The sequence below is a fragment of the Globicephala melas genome, chromosome 19, assembly GCF_963455315.2.
Source record: "Globicephala melas chromosome 19, mGloMel1.2, whole genome shotgun sequence".
Lineage (NCBI taxonomy): Eukaryota > Metazoa > Chordata > Mammalia > Artiodactyla > Delphinidae > Globicephala > Globicephala melas.
This window is the reverse complement of record NC_083332.1, coordinates 733,967-758,723: the sequence shown is the minus strand read 5'-3', so window position 1 is coordinate 758,723 and position 24,757 is coordinate 733,967. Positions and strand designations below refer to the sequence as shown.

Genomic DNA, 24,757 nt, shown 5'->3' with positions numbered 1-24,757 from the left:
TAATGAAATCTTCTACTCTAAGTGAAGGAATAAATACTGTGGCCAAATAATCATGTTGGAAAACTGATAGAACCCAGTGAGCCCACATTAAAGGCAAGTTGGCAGGGGCTGTTTCTGAGGCTACCCATAGATGACTTTAAGCCCAAGGGAAACCAAATGTGCATCTTTCTAACCAACTCAGGAGGAGCCAAGGCCATAAACTTGTTCCATAAATCCACTGAATCCCATTAGGAACAACCCAATATATTTAACATCCTGCGAAAAGGAATATTTAGGGTCCAGGTTCAGAACAGGTATCATTTTTTAAAAATTAGATAATACCCTTTTTTAAAATAAATTTATTTATTTATTTTTGGCTGCATTGGGTCTTCGTTGCTGCTTGCAGGCTTTCTCAGGTTACGGTGAGCAGGGGCCACTCTTCATTGTGGTGCACAGGCTTCTCATTGCAGTGGCTTCTCTTGTTGCAGAGCACAGGCTCTAGGCGCATGGACTTCAGTAGTTGTGGCGCACGGGCTTAGTTGCTCCGTGGCACGTGGGATCTTCTGGACCAGGACTCGAACCCGTGTCCCCTGCATTGGCAGGTGGATTCTTAAGCACTGTGCCACCAGAGAAGTCCCAGAACAGGTATCATTAATAGGCCATGTTAGAAGGTCCCATTTAGTGATATTGGGAGTGGCTTACACAGCACTAGAATTTCTTCTAAGATAAATCCCTAAGGGCTAGCCAGTCTGAACCCTGGAGAGGTGAAATCCACTGGGGTAGTCCAGAAGTGTTGGACATAGGTAATTGGTCACAAACCCAGCAATTGAATTGAATTTTTGAAACTTGCATATTATTGAGACAAAGGAAAATAAGTTTGGTTCACAAGGAGAAGTCTGAGCAATTAACAAAGTAATTAGTATACAGGCCTGGTCTGGCATTTTGGGTCAGCTCTCTATTTCCAATGTTGTCTTCTCATCCTGGTCTGGTAGTGCTGGTCTCAGTTAGTTGAAGCCAAGTGTTAGAAACAAAGACTTGCATTCAGGAGAGGTGGCCTGATATGGCCCCTTCCAATGTGACTGTAAAGAGTCCTTTATCTGATGTCTTTTTCAATACGCATAATCTCCTGGTTGCAGGTCATAGGGCATTCGACCTTCATCCAAAGATAGATTACTGTGTGTTGGGCTGCACCCCACAGGCCTGCAAGCTCTGTACTTTCCCAGCCTCAAGACTGAAGAGACAGCCCAGAGTCAGTGACAGAGATATCAATAGTTTATTGGATAGGGGATCTTAACAAGACTGAAGTAAAAGGTCCTGGACCAACATCCCACTGTGATAGCAGGCAGGACATGGCAGCAAACTTCGCTACTTGGGGGAGAAGGAGGCTACCGTTTATAGGAGGAATTGACGTCAGGTTGCCTCAACAGTTACCAGGGAAACCAGCAGATGAGGCCGGGGGCAAGCACATAAGCAGTTACTGATTAAGTCCTATAATTAAGAGGATTGGATAGCCGTGTGAGTGAAGCAGGGACTGGTCAATCAGGGGATGTACAGAGAACAAGAACAAGCCAGGGTTCAGCAGCCATCTTGAATGGCTTGACTGTAATAAGCTTCAGAAACAAACTTAGAATATCCTTTTAATAATTCAGTTAAAATTTACAATAATGTAACCGTAATGAGGAGCCATCCAGGAAGTGAGTCTCAGACAATTAAACAACACTAGAATTCCATAAGTATCAACAAAGATTGATACTTATTGATACTTATATTGGGGACTTCCCTGGTGGCCCAGTGGCTAAGACTCTGTGCTCCCAATGCAGGGAGCACGGGTTCGATCCCTGGTCAAGGAACTAGATCTCACATGCCGCAACTAACATGCAACTAAGAGTTCGCATGCTGCAACTAAAAATCCCGCACTCCACAACTAAAGATCCCGCATTCTGCAACGAATATTCCGCACCAGCAATGAAGATCCCACGTGCCGCAACTAAGACATGGTGCAGCCAAAAAAAAAAAAAAAAAAACCTCATATGTTGGGCTTCCCTGGTGGCGCAGTGGTTAAGAATCCACCTGCCAATGCAGGAGACACAGGTTTGAGCCCTGGTCCAGGAAGTTACCACATGCCGCAGAGCAACTAAGCCTGTGTGCCACAACCATTGAGCCTACGCTCTAGAGCCCGCGAGCCACAACTACTGAGCCTGCATGCCACAACTACTGAAGCCCCCGTGCCTAGAGCCCATGTTCTGCAACAAGAGAAGCCACCGCTGTGAGAATTCCTGAGAAGTCCGCTCATCGCAACAAAGAGTAGCCCCCACTCACCGCAACTAGAGAGAGCCCATGCGCGCAGCAATGAAGACCCAATGCAGCCAAATAAATAAATAAATACATTTATTTTAAAAAGAGATAATTAAGTTAAAATGAGGTAATTAGTGTGGACTCTTATGCAATATGACTGGTGCCCTTATAAAAACAGGAGATGAGGATACAGATGCGCACAGAATTAAGACCATGTGAAGAAAGGAAGATCACTATCTACAAGCCAAGGAGAAAGGCCTCAGAAGGAACCAGTGATGAACCAAGTCCAGATTTCTTTTTTTTTAAATTTTTTAAAAATTAATTATTTATTTTTGGCTGCATCGGGTCTTTGTTGCTGCATGCAGGCTTTCTCTAGTTACTGCGAGCAGGGCCACTCTTTGTTGCGGTGCACAGGCTTCTCATTGTGGTGGCTTCTCTCGTTGTGGAGCATGGGCTCTAGGCGTACAGGCTTCAGTAGTTATGGCACGTGGGCTCAGTAGTTGTGGCTCCCAGGCTCTAGAGTGCAGGTTCAGTAGTTGTGGCTCACGGGCTTAGTTTCTCCGCGGCATGTGGGATCTTCCCGGACCAGGGCTCGAACCCGTGTCCCCTGAATTGGCAGGTGGATTCTTAACCACTGCTCCGCCATGAGGGAAGCCCCTGGAGGCTTCGCCTTTTTTTTTTTAACAACTTTATTCGAGTATAATTGCTTTACAATGGTGTGTTGCCCCTGGAGGCTTCTTAAAACACTGGTACTTGGACCTTTCTTCCAAGGTGTCTGTCAATAGGTCTGAGTTCTGAACTGAAAATTAGCATTTCCAATGGGTCCCTAGGTGATGCTAATGGATAGGGTCAGTGCAGAGATGAAACTGTGAGAAGTTGTCTCAGAAAGGCCAGGCTGCCTGCCTCTCAGCCCCAGTCTGTGGGGCTGTAGATATGCAGACTCTAAGAGAACAGCAGAGTTAAGTTTTCTAATGGACACCCAGTGAGAGTCTCTGCAGTGAGCCAAGCAGGCCAATGGCTAAAAGGACTGGACCTCCTGAGGACACCTGTGGGAGCCCCACACACTGAAACCATGTAGCACCTGCTTCTTTTGCTTGGAACTGTAATTAAACAAGGAAGCCATTAGACTGAGGTGGCTCCAATGTTTTAACAGCCTTGTAAGCAAAGGGAAACCTGAACCAGAGTAAATTCTTGTAAATGCCTCCAAGGGAAGAAATAGAAACTTAAGAACAACTGATCAAAAACAGCCCACTAGGCTTTCCCAAATAAGGCTATGCCTTAAGCTAGAGGCAATCAAATAATTTCCTTGTTTTGTTTCCCTTCCTGCTCTGCAAAAGTCTTTCCCCTAGTTTGGTTTGGGGCTGTCCAGTTTGAACTGATGTTTGCTCAAAAGATCTCCTCAAAATTTTAATGTACCTCACTTATCTTTTAATAGAACAACAACATAAAACCTCACAGGGCTCATCCTTGCTCAGTTGTGCTCTTATTAAGGAGTCTTCCTTACTGCTCTGTGTAATATTACATCCCCTCCCCTCTGCTCAGGAAAATCGCCTTCTCTCCTTGTTTCCATTGCAACATATTCTAACATACTATATAATTTAGTATTTCTTATTTCATGTTTCTTGTGTTTTCTTAAACATAATAGAAACTGCACAAAGGCAGGATCTTTGTTTCTCTTGTGCCTTAATTTCTCACATGCACCTAGAAAAAGATCCTGAAAATCCAGTTTGTGCCCGATGATCATTTGTTAGAGCAGCGAATAAACATGACACCTCAATTTCTCTCTTACTTTTACTATTCCAGGCACTTTTTTTTCCCCCATGCATCATGCAGCATGCAGGATCTGAGTTCCTGACGAGGGATTGAACTCATGGACTGCCAGAGAAGTCCCTATTCCAGGTACTCTTAATGTCCTCTTTAACTATCACTGCAAAGTAGTATTGCTCCATGTTTTCAGGAATGAAAGAATCACATTTTGGAGATGAAATTCACACAATTATTAATGTTTAGGACAATCACATGCTCAGCTTGATTCTATCATTTTTGACTTCACAGTGCTTCCTTCTAAACATGTCTGAAATTTTTTCACCCTTTACTGATGTGTCCTTAGAGCTATTTCTGCTACTGTCTTTAAAGAACTACATAAACATTATTAACTTCTTTCTGAAATGCACATTTTGCAATTGTTTTTCTGAGATAATCTCAACTCCACATACAAAACGTCATACCAGGGCCTGTAGAAATAATCATCACTTCCTAGCAGAAAGATGAGATCATGGGGTTCAGATACCCTTTTATTTCAGGGTTCACGTGCTGCCTTTTGCATATGTGCTTCAACTGAAAAATCACACCTTCCGTGCATTACCCAAACTAGCATCAATTAAGTTGCTTTTTTTTGATTCCTAAGAGGAATTGCATGTATCTGGGGATATGGATAAAAAGTATTACATGGATAAAAGTGTTCCTCAATGAGTGAGACAATCCCTAACTATACAGGCAAGAGAGAGGTTTTGCGTGGAACCAGAAGCAGACCTTGTTGTCCATCTTTTTCAGGATGGCCCACCATTTGTTCAAAAGAAAACCACAGGCTCAAAATGGGTTACTTATGATAGGCCATGACACAAAATTGGGCCTTGATACCTAACCTAATTGAAGCTTCAACTTTCCCTGGGAATGTAGCCTTAACCAGTCAGTTAAGAATTTTCTGGTTGGCACCAATGAGGTAATCTGTCACATGAGGCCTCTCCATCCCCCCAAGGGAAGATGAGGTAACCTGGCACATAGACCCTTTCCATTACCCAAAAGTAGGTTACCTAAACCTTAAATCATCTTTTTTATTGATGACTTCCTCGTTGTACCTTAAAAAAACCTTTCCTGTTCTGTAGCCCTTTGGAGCTCCCCTCTACTCATTCGTTAGATGGGATGATGCTTGATTCGTGAACCAATCTCTAAAGCCAATTATATTTTTAAAATTTACTCAGTTGATTTTTTTTTTTGATTCTGAAACCCGGTGTTGAAGTTTTTGTTTGTTTGTTTGTTTTTTAACATATCCCTCTTCTTTCTTGCCAGTCAGGACCTGAATGGGATCTTTTCTATTGTTCTTAACCAATCACACTGAAACTCACAAAAGTGACTCTAATGCTTCAGGCTACAAGTATTGGAGAGCAGTAACATCAATTTTCCAGCTATGTATGTACTCACTTATGTCTGAATGGCTCTGTCGAACGATGTGCCGCTTACCTCAGTTGTGGACTGAAGAGGAACACACAACCTAAAAGTTTCTAGTTTTTTCAGGGATCTTACTCAGGACTATAGCTCTGGAGACAACCTTTCAGATCGCTCTGAGGAACTGCTCCATAGAGGTAAGGGAGAATCCAGGATATAGAGGAGTTTTTTGTTTCTTGCTTTTTTTTTTTTTTCTGGAAAAAACAGGTAGTCGAACATTAAGGGACTGCTGGTAATCACAAAGAACAGACAACTCAAGTTAATGATTTCAGTGCTTTTCTGTGTATGAGAAGATGCAAGAATCTGGCTTCCTTGAAACTCGTCCTTAGATATGCATCTTAACTATTAAGGGTCATTGTCCAAATTACAGAGTGCTTCCTGCCTTTCTCCATCTTGATTTCCCCTCAGGGCACACCTTTGGGGAACGGCTGCAGTGGGGGCTGGCTTGATCCTTTTAGAAGTGGAATGGGTGGGGGGGGGCAAAATTCTCTGCCCACACAGTAATAGAATTTGGAAACGTCTAAAATAATAGACTTGTCCTCTGAGAGCAGGCTGAACTTCAAGGAGTCTAAAACAACGTCTCTTCACGCCTTTCACAAGGAGCAAAGCCCCTCCCTCTGGGTAGGAGCACCATTTCTCCCGCATTCCTCGGGGTACCTCCCAGCCAACGTTCTGGCGGTAAGGATGGAGAACACCCTTCCCTGAGGTCTCCAGAGCTCTGAGAACGATATTACCCGGAAGAGCCTAGGCACAGAGACACCAGGCATGAACCAATGAGGGATCAGGATGAGGGCTTTCCCCGAGTGAGCATGCGTCAGGGGCGGGACCTCCGGCATCCTGTCCTGGCGATCATTTTGCTTGGTGGGGGGTCCGGCGGAGCAGGGAACTGTGCTCGGATACCGTCGTCCTCTGTCGGGGGCTGTTGTCCTCACGGCGTAGTGTGGGAGGAAGGGGACACCACCTAGCCAGCCAAGTCGCGCTCATTTTGGCGTCTCTCTCGTTGGCTCGCTGGTCGGGAACGGGAAGGTCCGAAAGGAGGCTGTGTCCCCGCTGCACAGAGGCGTGTCAAGTTCGGCAATGCAGTCCGGGGTGCCGCGCGCCAGACCCGGAATAAGGGACGCCGCTCCCAGCCCTCTGAGATCACAGAATCCGATGGCGGCGGCGCTGAGGGACCCGCCTCAGGTAAACGCTTGTTCTCCGGGCCCTCACCGCCCTCACCCCACCAGACACTGAAGCCCCCAGTGCGGGGCGCCTGCTCACTTGCCCTCAGCCCCGGCCGCGGTGTCCAGGACGGTGAGGCGGTCGTGGGTGGAGTTCTGTTTCCGACAGATAGTGCGTGGTCGCGTGTAGAAGAGGGTTACAGGCGGAGAGGAGGATACACGGAAAGGTTGGAGGTCGGGACCGGGGTACAGCAACTCTGTGCTTTCTGTTAGAAGCAAGATGCAGTGGGACCAGAGTCAAGCCTGCACTGTTGCTGCTTGAGAAGTTGGCTATCTGTTATACAAGTAATATGAGGTTTAAATCGCAGGTGGGAGGTGGTCTTCCCCAGATCAAAAGAGGCTACAACTAGTTGCAGACAAGAGATCAAATGTGGGAGTAAGGGGGGAGGCAGGAAACACAGGAAGATTAATTGCAATAACCTAGGTGAGTGTTGATGGACCAGAGTGACTGTCCTGGAGTGTGATAAGTTCTGGATCCAGTTTTGGAGAAAGGCCAAGCCAATTGTGGGTGTTGCTGATGACAGAAAGGAAGTAGTGATGGATGACCGGAAGGTTTTTGGCCCTTATTAGACAAAGGGATGAAAACTTCATCAACTGGATGGGGACGTCAGCAGCAGGTTAATTTTCCTTGGAAATATCACAAGGTTGTTTTGGCTCTGTTAAAGAGTCTGAGATGTTTCAGAGAAGAGTGAGTGTAGGCAACAAGTGGGCAGCTGGAAAGGCAAGTCTGGAAAACTGGGGAAGGCGTTCAGGAATGGAAATTTTCAAAAGTGATGTCTACTGTGTGGACCAGGGTGGAGCTGTCTCACAATTAGGGGGCATGCAGGTTATAGTGGCCATGGTATTAGTAGGTCAGAAATACTGGTGTGTGCTGAGGAGTGGTTCTCTGGCTCAGGGCCTGGTTGGGTTTGCTGGGCATTGAAAACCCAAGTGAGGTAGAGAAGTGGCAGTGGGAACGGTATGGGAGAGAGGTTGATCTGGCGGGAGGCCGAGGCTTCCATGGGATGAGTGGACGAGTGACAGCTGAGGAGACTTAGGAGTAATTGAGACAAGAAGGCAGTGAGACTGGGTCTGTTGCTTATTTAGTATTACTACTATGTGGCTTCTCCAGAATTTTGTGGTGAGCTTTGACGGGGTGTGGGACGTTTGAGGCTTGCTAGTGGATATGGTCTGCAGCAAATGTCGTCATTTGTTGGTCACTGTGACTGGCAGGGAGATATTTAGGACTGGGTTTTTTTGTTTGTTTTGTTTTGTTTTTACAAAGATTGAGTTGAGACAGAGAAGAGTGTTGTGGCTGCTGAAAGGGCAAAACTGGCAGTAAAAAAAGTTGAAGAGAGTTGAGGGAATATGAAATTCACATGTGGTTCTGGGTGGCTAATAATGAAGCAAAGATTAGAGGCAGTTGGGGAGATCTTCTAAGCAGCGTTTGTGGCTTACTCTGGTGTTGGATCCATCAGAGGACTCGGGTTGTACCGAATCTTTTTTTTTTCTTTCTTTCTTTTTGCGGTACGTGGGCCTCTCACCGCTGCGGCCTCTCCCGCTGCGGAGCACAGGCTCCGGACGCGCAGGCCCAGCGGCCATGGCTCACGGGCCCAGCCGCTCCGCGGCATGCAGGACCCTGCCGGACTGGGGCACGAACCCGTGTCCCCTGCATGGGCAGGCAGACTCTCAACCACTGCGCCACCAGGGAAGCCCTGTACCGAATCTTGTTTGAATTTCTCAAGCCCTCTCTGGATGCCAAGCGCCAAATATGTGGGTATGTTCAGGGAGAATTCCATGGTGTGGTGCATGGATGTGGCAGTGCTGTGGAAGCGCAACTGTAGGGTCTGAAATTGTGAGAGAAATGTCATCTACAGAATGATGTGCACATGGAGAGGAAGTGTGAGCTGATGGTCCCCAGGCCCTGCTGTTGAGGCTGTACCGGTGAAGCATGAGCTGACATTTGGCTGTGTCTGGATTCCCACAATTTGGGAGACCCCAGGGGAATTGCTTGGCTGGAGGGACGGGACATTGCAGGTCAAGCCTAGAGCTTAGATGGCTATGTGCCCCCTACCTGTTATTGCTGAGGACTGAACAAAGTGATTAATGGGCTGTGAGGAGACAGAGGGAGTCAATTGCACCAGGACCTGGCATCCTCTCTCAGGTGGGGAGCTCTGGTGGAGGATGACTGGAATAGATATATGAGGAGATGGATTGTGGGTTCTCAGAGGGAGAATGTTCAAGCTTTCATCTATCCCCTTCATGACAGGGTGGTGTGACCTTTCCGGATGTTGCTGTGCGCTTCTCCTGGGGGGAGTGGAAGCTTCTTGATGAGGCTCAGAGACGCCTGTACCTCAGTGTGACGCTGGACATCTATGCACTTATATCCTCGCTGGGTAAGACCCTCACCCTCCCCAGTGACCTGGGCTAGGCTCTGTATCCTGCCTCACCCTCACCCCCGCTTCCCGAAGGACGTGTTCTGTCCACCCATGTGGTGTAGAGACAGCTTGTTTCCCCAGTAGTCTGTGTAGTTGTTGTGGTAGGTAGAAGGCTGGGGTATTTGCACTGTCATCTTCTCTCCTGCAGCCCCAGTCCTTGCTATTCTGTAAATTTATTGACTGATTTATTTATTTTTGGCTGCATTGGGTTTTCTTTGCTTCATGCGGGCTTTCTCTAGTTGCGGCAAGCGGGGGCTACTCTTCGTTGTGGCGCTCGGGTTTCTTATTGCGGTGGCTTCTCTTTTTGCAGAGCATGGGCTCTAGGCACGTGGGCTTCAGTAGCTGTGGCACACGGGCTTAGTTGCTCCACAGGATGTGGGATCTTCCCGGACCAGGGCTCAAACCCGTGTTCCCTACATTGGCAGGCGGATTCTTAACCACTGCGCCACCAGGGAAGTCAGGCTTTTGGGAATCTTAGTTCCCCGACCTGAGATTGAACCTGGGCCCTCGGAAGTGAGTGAGTGCATGGAGTCCTAACCACTGGACTGCCAGGGAATTCCCTTATGGCCATTTTAACAATACTAATTCTTCCAATCCATGAATATTGGATGTATTTTCATTTGTTTCCATCTCTAATTTCCTTTATTAGTGTTTTATAATTTTTATTGTACACATTTTTCTGCTCCTAGGTTAATTTTCTTCCTAAGTATTTATTGATCTTGATGCTATTACTGCGATTGCTTTCTTCGTTTCTTTCAAGATAGTCCATTGTTACTGTGCTGAAATGCGAGTGATTTTTGTATGTTGATTTTGTATCCTGCAGCTTTCTGATTCTGCTTATTCATTCTAACAGTTTGGTGGGAGACTCTTTAAGGTCTTCTATACATAAGGTCATGTCATCTGCAGAGAAGACTTTGCTTTTCAGATTTAAATCTGTTATTTCTTTTTGTTGCCTAATTGTTCTGTGTAGACTTTAGTACCCTGTGGAATAAAAGTGATCAGAAAGTGACAGTCCTTGTCTTGTTCCTGATTACAGAGAACAAGATTTTAGCTTCTACCATGAATATGAAGTAGGCTGTGGGTTGTCATATTATATGGAGTATATCATGGTGAAGTCTGTTCCTTCTGTACCGAATTTGTTGAGAGTTTATATCATGAAAAGATCATACGATTTTATACTCTACTTGCTAGGGTGGTGGGGTATTGCATACGTTGATTTGTGTACCTTGAGGCATCCTTGCAACCCAAGGGTAAATCAGACTTAATTAGGGTATATTATCTTTTTCTTGTGCTGTTGAATTTGGTTTGGTAGTATTTTATTGAGGATTTCTGTTTAGGTGTTCATCATGAATATTGGTCTGCATTTTTCATGTAGTGTCCTTGGGTAGCAGGGTAATGCTGGCCTCATAAAATGAGTTCAGAAGTTGTTGATGCTATTCAATTTTGGAAGTTTGTGGAGGATTGATGCTAATTCTTTTTAAATGTTTTCTAGAATTCACCAGTGAATGTATCTGGTCCTGGGATTTTCATCCCATTCATTTCTTTTTCTTTTTCTTTTTTTTTTTTTTTTTCATGCCATCACTGGACCAACAGGGAATTCCCTCATGATTCAGTCTTGGTTGTTCATAGGACTGTATTCATTTCTTCTAGGTTATGCAGTTTGTTGGCATTTAACTCATCATAATAGTCTCTAATGATCGGTTGCATTTCTGTGTTATCAGTTGTAATGTGTTTTTAATTTCTGATTTTTCTTTTGCAAAATTAATTTTATTATTTTTTTTTTTACATCTTTTTTGGAGTATAATTGCTTTACAATGGTGTGTTTCTGCTTTATAACAAAGTGAGTCAGCTATACAAATACATGTATCCCCATATCTCCTCCCTCTTGCATCTCCCTCCCACCATCCCTATCCCACCCCTCTAGCTGGTCACAAAGTACCGAACTGATCTCTGTGTGCTATGCGGCTGCTTCCCACTAGCTATCTATTTTACATTTGGTAGTGTATATATGTCCATACCATTCTCTCACTTTGTCCCAGCTTACCCTTCCCACTCCCCGTGTCCTTAAGTCCATTCTCTACATCTGTGTCTTTATTTTCTGTCCTGCCCCTGGGTTCTTCAGAATCTTTTTTTTACTATTATTCCATATATATGTGTTAGCATACGGTATTTGTTTTTCTCTTTCTGACTTACTTTACTCTGTATGAGAGACTCTAGGTACGTCCATCTCACTACAAATAACTCAGTTTCATTTCTTTTTATGGCTGAGTAATATTCCATTGTATATATGTGCCACATCTTCTTTATCCATTCATCTGTTGATGGATACTGAGTTTGCTTCCATGTCCTGGCTATTGTAAATAGAGATGCAATGAACATTGTGATACATGATTCTTTTTGAATTATGGTTTTCTCAAGGTATATGCCCAATAGGGGCATTGCTGGGTTGTATGGTAGTTCTATTTTTAATATTTTAAGGAGGCTCCATACTGTTCTCCATAATGACTGTATCAATTTACTTTCCCGCAAACAGTGCAAGAGAGTTCCCTTTTCTCCGCACCATCTCCAGCATTTATTGTGTGTAGATTTTTTGATGATGGCCATTCTGGCTGCTGTGAGGTGATACCTCATTGTAGCTTTTTCTTTTTTTTTAATTATTTATTTATTTATGACTCCATTGGGTCTTCGTTGCTGCACGGGGGCTTTCTGTAGTTGCGGCGAGTGGGGGCTACTCTTCATTGTGGTGCGTGGGCTTCTCATTGCGTTGGCTTCTCTTGTTGCAGAGCATGGGCTCTAGGTGCGCGGGCTTCAGTAGTTGTGGCTCATGGGCTCTAGAGCGCAGGCTCAGTAGTTGTGGCACACAGGCTTAGCTGCTCAGCAGCACGTGGGATCTTCCCAGACCAGGGCTTGAACCCGCGTCCCCTGCATTGTCAGGCAGATTCTTAACCACTGCACCACCAGGGAAGACCCCTCATTGTAGTTTTGATTTGCATTTCTCTAATGATTAGTGATGTTGAGCATCCTTTCTTGAGTTTGTTGGCAATTTGTATATCTTCTTTGGAGAAGTGTCTGTTTAGATCTTCTGTCCACTTTTGGATTGGGTTGTTTGTCTTTTGATATTGAGCTGCATGAGCTGCTTGTAAATTTTTCAGATTAATCCTTTGTCAGTTGCTTCATTTGTAAATATTTTCTCCCATTCTGAGGATTGTCTTTTTGTCTTGTTTATGTTTTCCTTTTCTGTGCAAAAGCTTTTAAGTTTCATTAGATCTCATTTGTTTATTTTTGTTTTTATTTCCATTTCTCTAGGAGGTGGGTCAAAAAGGATCTTGCTATGATTTATGTCATAGAGTGTTCTGTCTATGTTTTCCTCTAAGAGTTTTATAGTATCTGGCCTTACATTTAGGACTTTAATCCATTTTGAGTTTATTTTTGTGTATGGGGTTAGGGAGTGTTCTAATTTCTTTCATTTACATGTAGCTGTCCTGTTTTCCCAGCACCACTTATTGAAGAGGCTGTCTTTTCTACATTGTATGTTCTTGCCTCCTTTATCAAAAATAAAGTGACCAGGGCTTCCCTGGTGGCGCAGTGGTTGAGAGTCTGCCTGCTGATGCAGGGGACACAGTTCGTGCCCCGGTCCGGGAAGATCCCACATGCTGGGGAGCGGCTGGGCCTGTGAGCCTGTGTTCTGCAACGGGAGAGGCCCCAACAGTGAGAGGCCCACGTACCGTAAAAAAATATATATATATATGGTGACCATATGGGTGTGCGTTTATCTCTGGGCTTTCTTTCCTGTTCCATTGATCAATATTTCTGTTTTTGTGCCAGTACCATACTGTCTTGATTACTGTAGCTTTGTAGTATAGTCTGAAATCCCGGAGCCTGATTCTTCCAGCTCCATTTTTCTTTCTCAATATTGCTTTGGCTATTCGTGGTCTTTTGTGTTTCCATACAAATTGTGAAATTTTTTGTTCTAGTTCTGTGAAAATTGCCATTGGTAGTTTGACTGTAGATTGCTTTGGGTAGTATAGTCATTTTCACAATGTTGATTCTTCCAATCCAAGAACATGGTGTATCTCTCCATCTGTTTGTATCATCTTTAATTTCTTTCATCAGTGTCTTATAGTTTTCTGCATACAGGTCTTTTATTGTCTCCTTAGGTAGGTTTATTCCTAGGTATTTTATTCTTTTTGTTGCAATGGTAACTGGGAGTGTTTCCTTAATTTCTCTTTCAGATTTTTCATCATTAGTGTATAGGAATGCAAGAGATTTCTGTGCATTAATTTTGTATCCTGCTACTCTATCACATTCATTGATTAGCTCTAATCGTTTTCTGGTAGCATCTTTAGGATTCTCTATGTATAATATCATGTCATCTGCAAACAGTGACAGCTTTACTTCTTCTTTTCCAGTGTGGATTCCTTTTATTTCTTTTTCTTCTCTGACTGCTGTGGCTAGGACCTCCAAAACTATGTTGAATAACAGTGGCGAGAGTGGACATCCTTGTCTTGTTCCTCATCTTAGAGGAAATGTTTTCAGTTTTTCACCATTAAGAATGATGTTTGCTATGGGGTTGTCGTATATGGCCTTTATTATGTTGAGGTAGGTTCCCTCTATGCCCACTTTCTGGAGAGTTTTTGATCATAAATGGGTGTTGGTATTTTTTAGTCTTCTCTTTTTTCTTTGTGTACCTAATGGCTTGTCAATTATTTGTCTTTTCAAAAAAGAACTTGTTTCTTTATCTTCTCTTTTTTCTAGTTTCTGGTTTTATTTATTGCTGCTCTGATATTTCTTATTTCCTTTCTTCAGGTAATGTTGGGTGTAATTTGTTCTTTCTTTAGTTCCTTGAGACATAAATTTGTTTGAGGTCTTTCTTTTTCTAAACATGAGCATTTATTGCTCTAAATTTTTCACTTTAAAAAATATATATATCTTGAGACCTATTTTATTTGTTTATGTTTTTGGCTGTGCTGCATGGCTTGCTTTCAAAATTTTCTATTTGTGATTGCTTTTTTTTAAGGTGTATAGCAAAGTGATTCGGTTATAGATCTATATGTATATATCTATATATCTATTTTTAAAATTCTTTTCCATTATAGTTGATTACAAGGTATTGAATATGGTTCCCTGTACTATACAGTAAATCCTTGTTGTTTATTTTATATATGCCAGTGTCCATCTGTTAATCCCATACTCCTGATTTATCCCTCCCTCACTTCCCCCTTTGGTAACCATAAGTTTTGTCTGTAAGTCTGTGTCTGTTTTGTATGTAAAGTTCATTTGTATTTTTTTTTAGATTCCACATGTAAGTGATATCACATAATATTTGTTTTTTTCTCTGATTTACCTGACTTAGTATGATAATCTCTAGATTCATCCATGTTGCTGCAAATGGCATTATTTCATTAATTTTTAATGACTGAATAATATGTAATTGCCTTTTTTTTTTTTCCTGCACTGCAAGTCTTGTGGGATCTTTGTTCCCTGACCAGGGATTGAACCCAGGCCCAAGCAGTGAAAGTGCTGAGTCCTAACCACTGAACCACCAGGGAATTCTCTGTAATTGCTTTTTTTTTTTAACATTTATTTATTTATTTGGTTGTGCTGGGTCTTAGTTGCAACAGGCAGGCTCCTTAGTTGTGGCTCACTGCATTCTGAGTTGCGGCACGCAGGCTCCTTAATTGTGGCATGTGAACTCTTGGTTGGAGCATGTATGTGGGATCTAGTTCCCTGACCAGAAATTGAATCTGAGCCCCCTGCATTGGGAACGTGGAGTGTTAACCACTGTGCCACCAGAGAAGTCCCTGTAGTTGCTTTTTGACAGTTTTTTTATGTGCTTCAGTGAAGTTCCCTTTGATCAAACCTGTGAGCATCAGGACATCTACTCTTCTTCCTGGATTTAGAAAGTTTTCAACCATTGTTTCTTTAAATGTGCTTACTACCACTTTCTGTCTTATCTTTCAAGGGCTCTAAAAATACAAATAATGTTTTGCTTTATATTTCATAATCCGCATAGGCTTTCTTTACTTCATTCTTTTCCTTTTTTCTCCCCCTCACTGGATAATTGAAACACCTGTTTTCATGTTCCTAGATTTTTACTTTTGCTTGATAAAATTCACTGTTGATACTCTCTCCATTGTGCTTTGTTGTTTGTTTCATTGTATTCTTCAGCACCAAAATTTCTGTGGGCTCATTTGTTTGTTTGTTTTAAATGGAAGAGTGTCATCATTTTATTACAATTAATGCTCAACAAATGAAAATAATTTTACCAACAGGCTTCATGCCCTATAGATGAAAGTAATTTACTAACTCAGAATTTTTGAAGTACATGAAATTTCCATTTTATTATACGGTTTTATATTAAACTAGTCAAAGCATTTCCTACATGTATTCCAGTATAGCTCTTTTGGAATGATTTTCATCAGTCCTAACATGTGAGTGTACCAAGGATCTTGAATCTAAACGAACTTTCAAATGACTAACTTTTAGGTAAACAAGAAATAAAGTCATCAGATTATTGGGACTACTCTTTCTCAACAGATATTTGTTGAAATGCCTCTTCTAATACAAGAATTTTGTGTTTGAACATTCAGAACACAAAGGTAGAACAAAAGTACAATAAAAGAAACTTCTGAAGCTTAAGCCTATATTCATAATTCTTTGACAAAAGCAAAGCATCCTTCCTGCAATTTAAATGGGTCTTCATACTTTTGTTCTCTTCATCTGTGTCTTTATTTCTGCCTTGCAGACCTGTTCATCTGTACCATTTTTCTAGATTCCACATATATGAGTTAATATATATGTATGGTCACAAAGGGAGGAAAGTGCAGGGGGTGGTGGTGGGATGAATTGGGAGATTGGGATTGACATATATACACTAATATGTATAAAATAGATTAATAACAACTTGCTGTATAAATTTTTTTAAAAGTGTCTTCAATATTTCCGTCTAGTTTCCATCTAGTCTCAAAATAGATGCCTAAGGCATATACTTCATATATATACCATTTTGGTTCTGGTTGCTTTCATTATTCTTGAAGATTTTAATACCCATACAAGTCCAAAGGTGTAAGAACACATAAACTGTTCTGGTAATGGGTAAGATCAGACTGTTAAAACACAAGGTGGTTGTGCTATTTCATTGCTGTAGGAAGTTTTCTTTCAGAAACCGAATAGAATTGTCCTGCTGAAAAACCAGTGCAATAAGGCCAGTCAGTGTAGAGACAGTCTTCCTTACCACATATTAGTTGACACCCTACTGGCATTAAGAGGATTTATTTGTTGTGTGTCTGTATGTATATGTATGTGTGTGATCATATATATAATGATCTGGTATTGCTCCATTTCTTTTTATTTTGATGTGTCTTCTTAGCTGCCTGTGGTATCACATTAATAATTCCATCAATGGGTACAGATGAACCTATTTGCAGGATAGGAAAAGAGAGGTAGACGTAGAGAATGGACATGTGGACACTGGGGGGAAGGGGAGGGTGGGATGAATTGGGTGATTAAGATTGACATATATATACTATGTGCATAAAATAGATAGCTAGTGGGAACATGCTATAAAACACAGGAAGCTCAGCTCAGTGCTTTATGACGACCTAGATGGGTGGGATGGGGGGTTGGGAGGGAGGTCCAAGAGGGAGGGTATATAGGTATAGATATAGCTGATTCACTTTATTGTACAGCAGAAACTAATACAACATTGTAAAGCAATTATACTCCAATAAAAAAAGTAAAAAAAATCCCATCAATAGTTTGATAGGCAATTCCCACATATTCATTTATCAATTCATCTGTTGATTCTTCACATCTGAGTGTCTTTTCGGAGAGTGGGCATGCTAGGAAATGCAGTATCATTGGTTGAAAGTGTGGGGTGATTTCTCCATCCTTTTGTTCCTCTCAGCCAACGTTCATGAGCCTAGTGGGTGCTAGTACTTATAGGCAACTGGATAAAGGTGAACCTGTCCCCTGCAGCTCTTAGGTGTGGCAGCCAGGGACTGTCTCTCAGTGCACCCTCGGCCAGTCAGTTTTGTTCTTTTTCATTTCTGTCTCTTTGTTGAGCAACTTGTTTTCTTTGTGTATTGTTTACCTTACTTTGTCGAATTGTCTATCTGTGTTTTGTTGCTTCACTGAACTTTGTTCAAACAATAATTTTGAATTCTTTGACCGTTTGTAGATCTCTATTTCCTTGGGTGTGGTTTCTGATAAATTATGGTATTTCTGTATTGGTTTCATGTTTCATTGATTTTTTGTGTTTCCTGTAGCCTTGCATTTATGTCTGCTGATTTGATGGTGTAGTCATTTTTTCCCTTCGCATTACAGTGTTGGTGGGGAAAGACCTCCACTGATGGTGAGTGCAAAATTGGGCTGTGGTCATTCTGGCTCCAGGGAAGGTCCAGCTGTGTTGGTCTCTGTGCAGCTTCTTCACCTGAAGTCAGTGTCAGCAAAGATATCAGGAGTCCTCAATCAACCAGGCTGAGGGTGTCCAAATTTGGTGGAGAAGGCTGCTGAGGAATTCCTGATCTCTTTTTCTCCTATGGAGTACTTTGTGGGCAAGGGGATCCCTCCTGGTGCCCAGTCGGCTCTTGGGAACCCTATTGGTTGTAGTGGCACTGGTGTCTAATATGTGGGTACCTGTTGAGCATCCACAGAACTGGGATGTTGTGTACAGGCACTTGTGGAGCGACAGTGGTTCTGGAGTCTGGGTCACTGGATAGCCTTCAGCAGCCTTGGCTTTGGTTTTTTTATTATTATTTTTATTTTATTTATATTTTTGGCTGCCTTGGGTCTTCGTTGCTGTGGGCGGGCTTTCTCTAGTCGTGGTGAGCAGGGGCTACTTTTCGTTGCAGTGAGCAGGCTTCTCATTGTGGTGGCTTCTCTTGTGGTGGAGCACGGGCTCTAGGTGCGCAGGCTTCAGTAGTTGTGGTACGTGGGCTCTATAGTTGTGGCTTGTGGGCTCTAGAGTGCAGGCTCAGTAGTTGTGGTGCATGGGCTTAGTTGCTCCATGGCATGTGGGATCTTCCTGGATCAGAGTTCGAACCCATGTCTCCTGCATTGGTAGGCAGATTCTTAAGCACTGTACCACCAGGGAAGCCCTTGGCTTTGGTTTGTGATGTGTGACTATGCAGGGAGCAGCTATGGAGTCTGTGTCTGGCTGCACATGTAGATGGTGGCTGTGGGTCTGTGGAGCTGGCTTGTCTATAGTGAATTTGTCTCCAGTGCCTGACACACTGGAGTACATGGTGTAGCTGTGGAGTCAGGGTCTGGAATGCCGACACACACAGCAGGTGCAGCACCTCTGGTTCCAGGACATGTACAGGGTTGGGGGGTGTGGCAGCCCTGATCCTGGATTGGTACAGCAGGTCCAACTGAGGGGTGGCCCAGTAGTTTCATACTCACCAGGGCATCCACTATGGTCATGGTTGTTGTATAACTCAGTGGCGAAAGCTCCAGTGTCCACTGTAGAGCAGGCAACTGGGGTCTTCTGCAGCGCAGGCCACTTGGGACTGCAATAGCACCCAACCTGTGGCTGATAGAGGTAGCCCAGTGATAGCCTGGCCTCCATTTCCTAGTCATCTCCAGATGTCTCTGCTAAGACAGTCTCTCCAGAAATCCTTTCTGTGTGCATACTCCTTTTTTTTATGCTCCACTCTGTTGTAGTGTGTTCTTAATTGGACTCTCGAGCCTTCCAGGGCTAATTAATTTCCTTCATGAATAACTGTTTAACTGGTGGTGAAGGGCGGTATCTCCTATTCTACTGTTTTGTTGACGTCACTCACCTTGTGCTCTTTCCTGGGTCTGCTGTGTGCTGAGTTGCTCTGGGACATTGCTGGCCATTCACTTGTTCTTTTTCTTTCAGTGCTTGGTTCCAGGTACTTGCACAGTTAGGGCTTAGGGCAAAGTAAGGTAAAGGACTCTTAGAAGAGTCCTTTGTGAATCATGGGATGGACATGACTCTAGCCATGGCAAGGTGGGCTCAGAGTTGGCCTGGTTCTGGTGAATTACAGCTGGGGAGGGTGTGACATAAGGGCCGTGTTAAGAATATACCAGGAACCCAGGGACTTCCCTGGTGGTGCAGTGGTTAAAAATCCGCCTGTTGGGCTTCCCTCGTGGTGCAGTGGTTGGGAGTCCGCCTGTTGATGCAGGGGATGTGGGTTCGTGCCCCGGTCCGGGGGGATCCCACATGCTGCAGAGCGGCTGGGCCCATGGGCCCTGGCTGCTAGGCCTGCGTGTCCGGAGCCTGTGCTCCATGACGTGAGGGTCTGCGGTGATGGGAGGCCCGTGTACTGCAAAAAAAAAAAAAAAAAAAAAAAAAAAAAAAATTCCACATGTCAATGCAGGGGACACAGGTTTCAGCCCTGGTCCAGGAAGATCCCACATGCTACAAAGCAGCTAAGCCTGTGCGTCACAACTACTGAGTCTGCAGTGTAGAGTCCACGAGCCACAATTACTGAGCCTGTGCACCACAACTACTGAATCACATGTGCCTAGAGCCCATGCTCCGCAACAAGAGAAGCCACTGTAATGAGAAGCCTGCGCACCGCAACCAAGAGCAACCCCCACTCACTGCAACTAGAGAAAAAGGCTGTGTGCAGCAATGAAGACCCAACGCAGCCAATCAGCATATATATATATATATATATATATATATATATATATATATATATATAAAATCTTTTTTTAAAAAAACAACAAAGACTATACCAGGAACCTGTCCTTGTTCAATGAGAATTTTGGTGCCATTGCCAGTGTCCACACCCCATTTCTACCTTTATGCCTCCACCTTTGACCCTTTGCCAACCTGTCAGTTCAACTACTTTGTCATTTCTACTGTGATTTCCAGCCAAGTGAAAATCTCTACCTCTCTGAACTCCACATCTCACACATTTCTCTCACCACCCTTTCTCTATTACTCTGTAACCTTGCCTTTCATATGTTCTGCTGTGAGGTGTGTGAACATATGCTTAAATTGACCTCGAAAAGCACATAATCTGTTGTGATTGTGTTTTCATGGCCTTGATCACACCCTTCTACTGTGCTTCACATCAGCAGTAGAAAAGGTCCTGCAGGAAGCTGTGGTCAGAGAAACAAGCCCTAGACCCTGCTTCTCTTCCTTATGTCACACCCTATTTTTGTATCCTTCCCCTGTTGAGGTCTCTACCATTTTCATATTGTGAGGACCCAGGAATGCACAGCAGCTTCTGCTTAAACTGATTTCCAGCTCCCTAGTCTTGAAAAGTATCCCATTTGCTTGAAAAGATTCATTCTTAGATGAGATAGCTGCACATTTGTGGTGAGTTTGCTCCCTCTCTGGAGTCAACGTGTACTTCAAGAGTGTTTCTTTGCATTCAGGTTGCTGCTGTGGAGCAGAAGGTGAGGAGACATCCTGTGAAGAAACTGTTCCTGTAGGAGTGTCACAGGCTGGATCTCCTAAGGCAGCTCCATTTTCCCAGAAGACACACCCCTGTGAGATGTGTGGTCCAGTCTTGAGAGACATTTTCCAGTTGGCCGAGCATCAGGGAACACAACACAGCCATAAACTGTTGAGATGTGGAGCATGTGCAACAACATTTTATATGCCTTTGAATAGCATTGTACACAGGGCTTCATTTTTCAGGAGCCACAGATTCCAAGTGTCACAGAAGCCTCTTACTTCTAGGAAGATCCGGGCCAGCGTGGGACATCTGCAGCAGCAGACCACTCATACTGTGGAGAAGCCAAGCAAAATCACCCAGTGTGGGTCAACTTCACAAGGCAGGAAAAATCATCACACCTGGGGAGAATGCAAGAAAGCCCTCAGCCCCAAACACACACTTGTTCAGGACTGGTGTGTCTACACTGAAAGACAGTGTTTTGTGTGCAGTGAATGTGGGAAAACATTCAGGTACAAATCCGCATTTGTTATGCACCTGAGAGTACACACTAGAGAAAGGCTTCATGTGTTTAGCAGAAGTGACAAATCCTTTAGACAAAGCTCAACCATCAGTCAACATCGAAAAATTTATACTGGTTCAGGACAGGACAAGTGCAGCAAATGTGGGAAATCCTTAACTCAAAAATGTGTCCTCATATATCCGCAGAGATTGCACAGTGGAGAAAACAGTTCTGTGTGCAGCGACTGTGCAAAGTCTTTTTCCCATAGCTCTGTGTTCATTCGACATAAGAGAGTATTTTCTGGAGAAAGGTTTTATAAGTGTAGTGACTGTGTGAAATCTTTTACCTGTAGGTCTGCCCTCATTTATCATCAGAGATCTCACACAGGAGAAAGGCCTTATGAGTGCAGTGAATGTGGGAAGTCCTTTACCACTAACCGCACCCTCCGTTCTCATCAGAGATCTCACACGGGAGAAAAGCCTTATAAATGCACTGAATGTGGAAAGTCTTATACCTCTACCAATGCTTTCCGATATCATCAGAGAGTTCATTCTGGAGAAAGGCCTTATGAGTGCAGTGAATGTGGGAAATCTTTTATGTCTAGGTCTGCATTCATTTCTCATCATAGATATCACACAGGAGAAAGGCCTTATGAGTGCAGCGAATGTGAGAAATCTTTTGTCTCTAGGGCTGCCCTCAGATATCATCAGAGATCTCACACAGGAGAAAAACCTTATGAGTGCACCGAATGTGGGAAATCTTTTACCACTAACTCTAACTTCCATTATCATCTAAGAGTTCACACTGGAGAAAGGCCTTATGAGTGCAGTGAATGTGGGAAATGTTTTACCAGTAGCTCTAACCTCCATTATCATCAAAGCACTCACACTGGAGAAAGGCCTTATGAGTGCAATGAATGTGGGAAAACTTTTATTACTCCTGCTATTCTTCGTTACCATCAGAAAATTCATTCTAGTGAATGGCCTTTTACGTGCAGTGAATGTGGGAAATCTTTTACCTCTAAATCCAACTTTTGTTATCATCTGGGGGTTCATTCTGGAGAAAGGCCTTGTGTAAGGTGCAGCGAATGCGGGAAATCCTTTACCAGTAGCAGTACCCTCCGTTATCATCAGAGAATTCATTCTGGAGAGAGGCCTTATGAGTGCAATGACTGTGGGAAATGTTTTATGTCTGGGTCTGCCCTCAGATATCATCAGAGATTACACACAGGAGAAAGGCCTTATAAGTGCAGTAAATGTGGGAAGGCTTTTAAAACTAGCTCCAACCTCTGTTATCATCAGAGAGTTCACAGAGGAGAAAGACCTTATGAGTGCAGTGAATGTGGGAAATCCTTTACTTCTGTCTATTATCTGTGTAATCATTATAGATTTCATTCTGGAGAAAAGCCTTATAAGTGTAGCAAATGTGGGAAATCCTTTACCCTTAGGAATAGCTTCATTCAACACCAGAAAGTTCACACAGAAGGTCTTTATGGATGTAGTGAGTGTGGGAAACCTTTTCAGAGTAAGTGTGGGCTTATTGAACACCAGAGAATTCACACAGGAGAAAGGCCTTACAAATGCACTGAATGTGGGAAATCTTTTATTACTAATTACCTCTTCCGTGTTCATCAGAGAAATCACACTGGAGAGAAGCCTTATAAGTGCAGTGAATGTGGGAAATCTTATACCGCTAGCTCTACCCTCCGTTATCATCGTAGAACTCATACTGGAGAAAAGCCTTACAAATGCACCAAATGTGGGAAATCTTTTACCGCTAATAACCATCTCCGTGTACATCTGAGAAATCACACTGGAGAGAAGCCTTATGAGTGCAGTGAATGTGGGAAATCCTTTACTAGCAACTCTAACCTTCATTATCATCAGAGTACTCACAGTGGAAAGAAACCTTATGAGTGCAGTGAATGTGGGAAATCCTTTACCAGCAGCTCTAGCCTTCGCTATCATCAGAGTGCTCACACTGGAGAAAGGCCTTATGAGTGTAGTGATTGTGGGAAATCATTTGTCCAAAGAAATCTCCTCATTATACACCAGAGAGCTCACACTGGAGAAAGACCTTATAAGTGCACTGAATGTGGTAAATCTTTTACTCATAGCTCCACCCTCAATTATCATCAGAGAGTTCACAGTGGAGAAAGGCCTTTTAAGTGCAGTGAATGTGGGAAATCTTTTATTAACACCTCCAAACTGCGTTGTCATGAGAGAGGTCACACTAGAGAAAGGCCTTAAGAGTGCCCTAAATGTGGGAAATCTTTTATGAGCAAATCCTTCTGAGGATTGGAGAGTTTACACGAGAGAAAGGCATAGATGTACAGGGAATGTGCAATTTCCTTGTTCAGTACAGAGGCAGTGGAGAAAACTGAGGGGCCATTGGTCTGAATTGAATCTCACCTCAAGTGCTTCTGAGGGCATGAATTTTTTTCCCTTACTCAAATTAGAGATTATAGGGTATTGAGGCACTGTTGGAGAGTGTGTATTCCTCCAAGTCTACAGAGAACTATATTTCCCAATGTCCACAATTCTTTGAGCTAATGTTGCTATTTGTAAGACCATTGGGTCCAGGGGAAACCATAATTGGTACAGAAACTCTGGTTTAGTAGGGAGTGGAGGACATTGCAGCCAACTAGATGGAATGTACCTCTTCTAAAAGTGTATCCAGATTCTGTGACATTGACTGTGCAAGATCAGTTTATACACTGATTCTAGTGAATTTCACTTCAAGACCCTTACTGCAGAGGCAGGAAAGGAAGAGAAAAGGGGATGTAGCTCTTGTGATCTAGGCAGCATGCCTGTTGACTCAGGTAGAAATGTACTTCATTGCTCTTCATATTTGCTATCACTGAGGGAAGACTGATCCCCAGAGAGCACAAGGAGAGCATTAGTGGATTCAGTATATGGTTGCCAAACCTATTTTCCAAAGGGAGTGAGACATACAGATTTTTTCATCTTGAGACAATCTTTGAATCTATATTAAAGTATAATTTACATGTACTAAACTGCATATGTTTGAAGTATTACAAGTTAATAAGTTTTCACCTAGGTATGAATCTCAAAACCATCACCAGAGTTCTGATACTGCCCATATTTACCTCATGACCTATTATTATCTCTCCTTGCCCTTCCCACCTCTCCAGGTAATCACTGATGTACTTTTCCTTAGAATAGATACCTTTGCATTTTTTTTGAATTTATCTAATTGGAATCATAAGCTGTTTACTGGGTTTTTCTTCTGAGTTCCTTTGTTTCATAATTATTTGAGATTCATCAGTGATATAAACGAATAGCTCATCTCTTTATTTTTTGATGAGTAGCATTCTTATTTGGATGTACCACTGTTAGTTTATCCATTCATCTTTTTATGGGCATTTAGGTTATTTCTAGGTTTTCACTCTTGAAAATAAAGCTGCTACAAACATTTGCATCAGTTCTTTATGTGGATTATGTTTCTTTTATCTTTTATTGATAACTCAGTGCAGTGTCTGAATCACTGGGTAGATGAACGTGTAACTCCTGATGAAACTAAGAAACTGGTCTAAAATGACTTCCCATTTTCATTCCCATCAAAACTGTAGGAGAGTTCCAGTTTCTCAACATCCATGCCAATCGTTAATGTCAGCCCTTTTAATAAGTGAGTAGTGCTATCTCAGCGAGGTTTTAATTGGTTTTAATTGCATTACCCTAGAGATTTGTGATTTTTTTTTTTTTTTTTTTTGTGGTACACGAG

At 43.0% G+C, this 24,757-nt stretch overlaps 1 protein-coding gene across 2 annotated transcripts; it reads left to right on the top strand.

Moving 5' to 3' along the window:
• The first annotated feature begins 8,242 nt into the window (after positions 1-8,242).
• On the top strand, positions 8,243-24,454 carry LOC115847988 (zinc finger protein 850-like). 2 transcript variants are annotated; one of them, XM_060288942.2, is made up of 3 exons: positions 8,243-8,475; positions 8,968-9,094; positions 20,492-24,454. In XM_060288942.2, exons 1-3 carry the CDS (start codon positions 8,470-8,472, stop codon positions 23,260-23,262), a joined length of 2,904 nt encoding a protein of 967 aa, XP_060144925.1. In that variant the 5' UTR covers positions 8,243-8,469; the 3' UTR covers positions 23,263-24,454. The 2 variants fall into 2 exon arrangements, with proteins under 2 accessions (XP_060144925.1, XP_060144926.1); XM_060288943.2 differs by lacking the exon at positions 8,243-8,475 and adding an exon at positions 9,562-9,653 and having other exon boundaries at positions 9,000-9,094.
• The last annotated feature ends 303 nt before the right edge of the window (positions 24,455-24,757 follow it).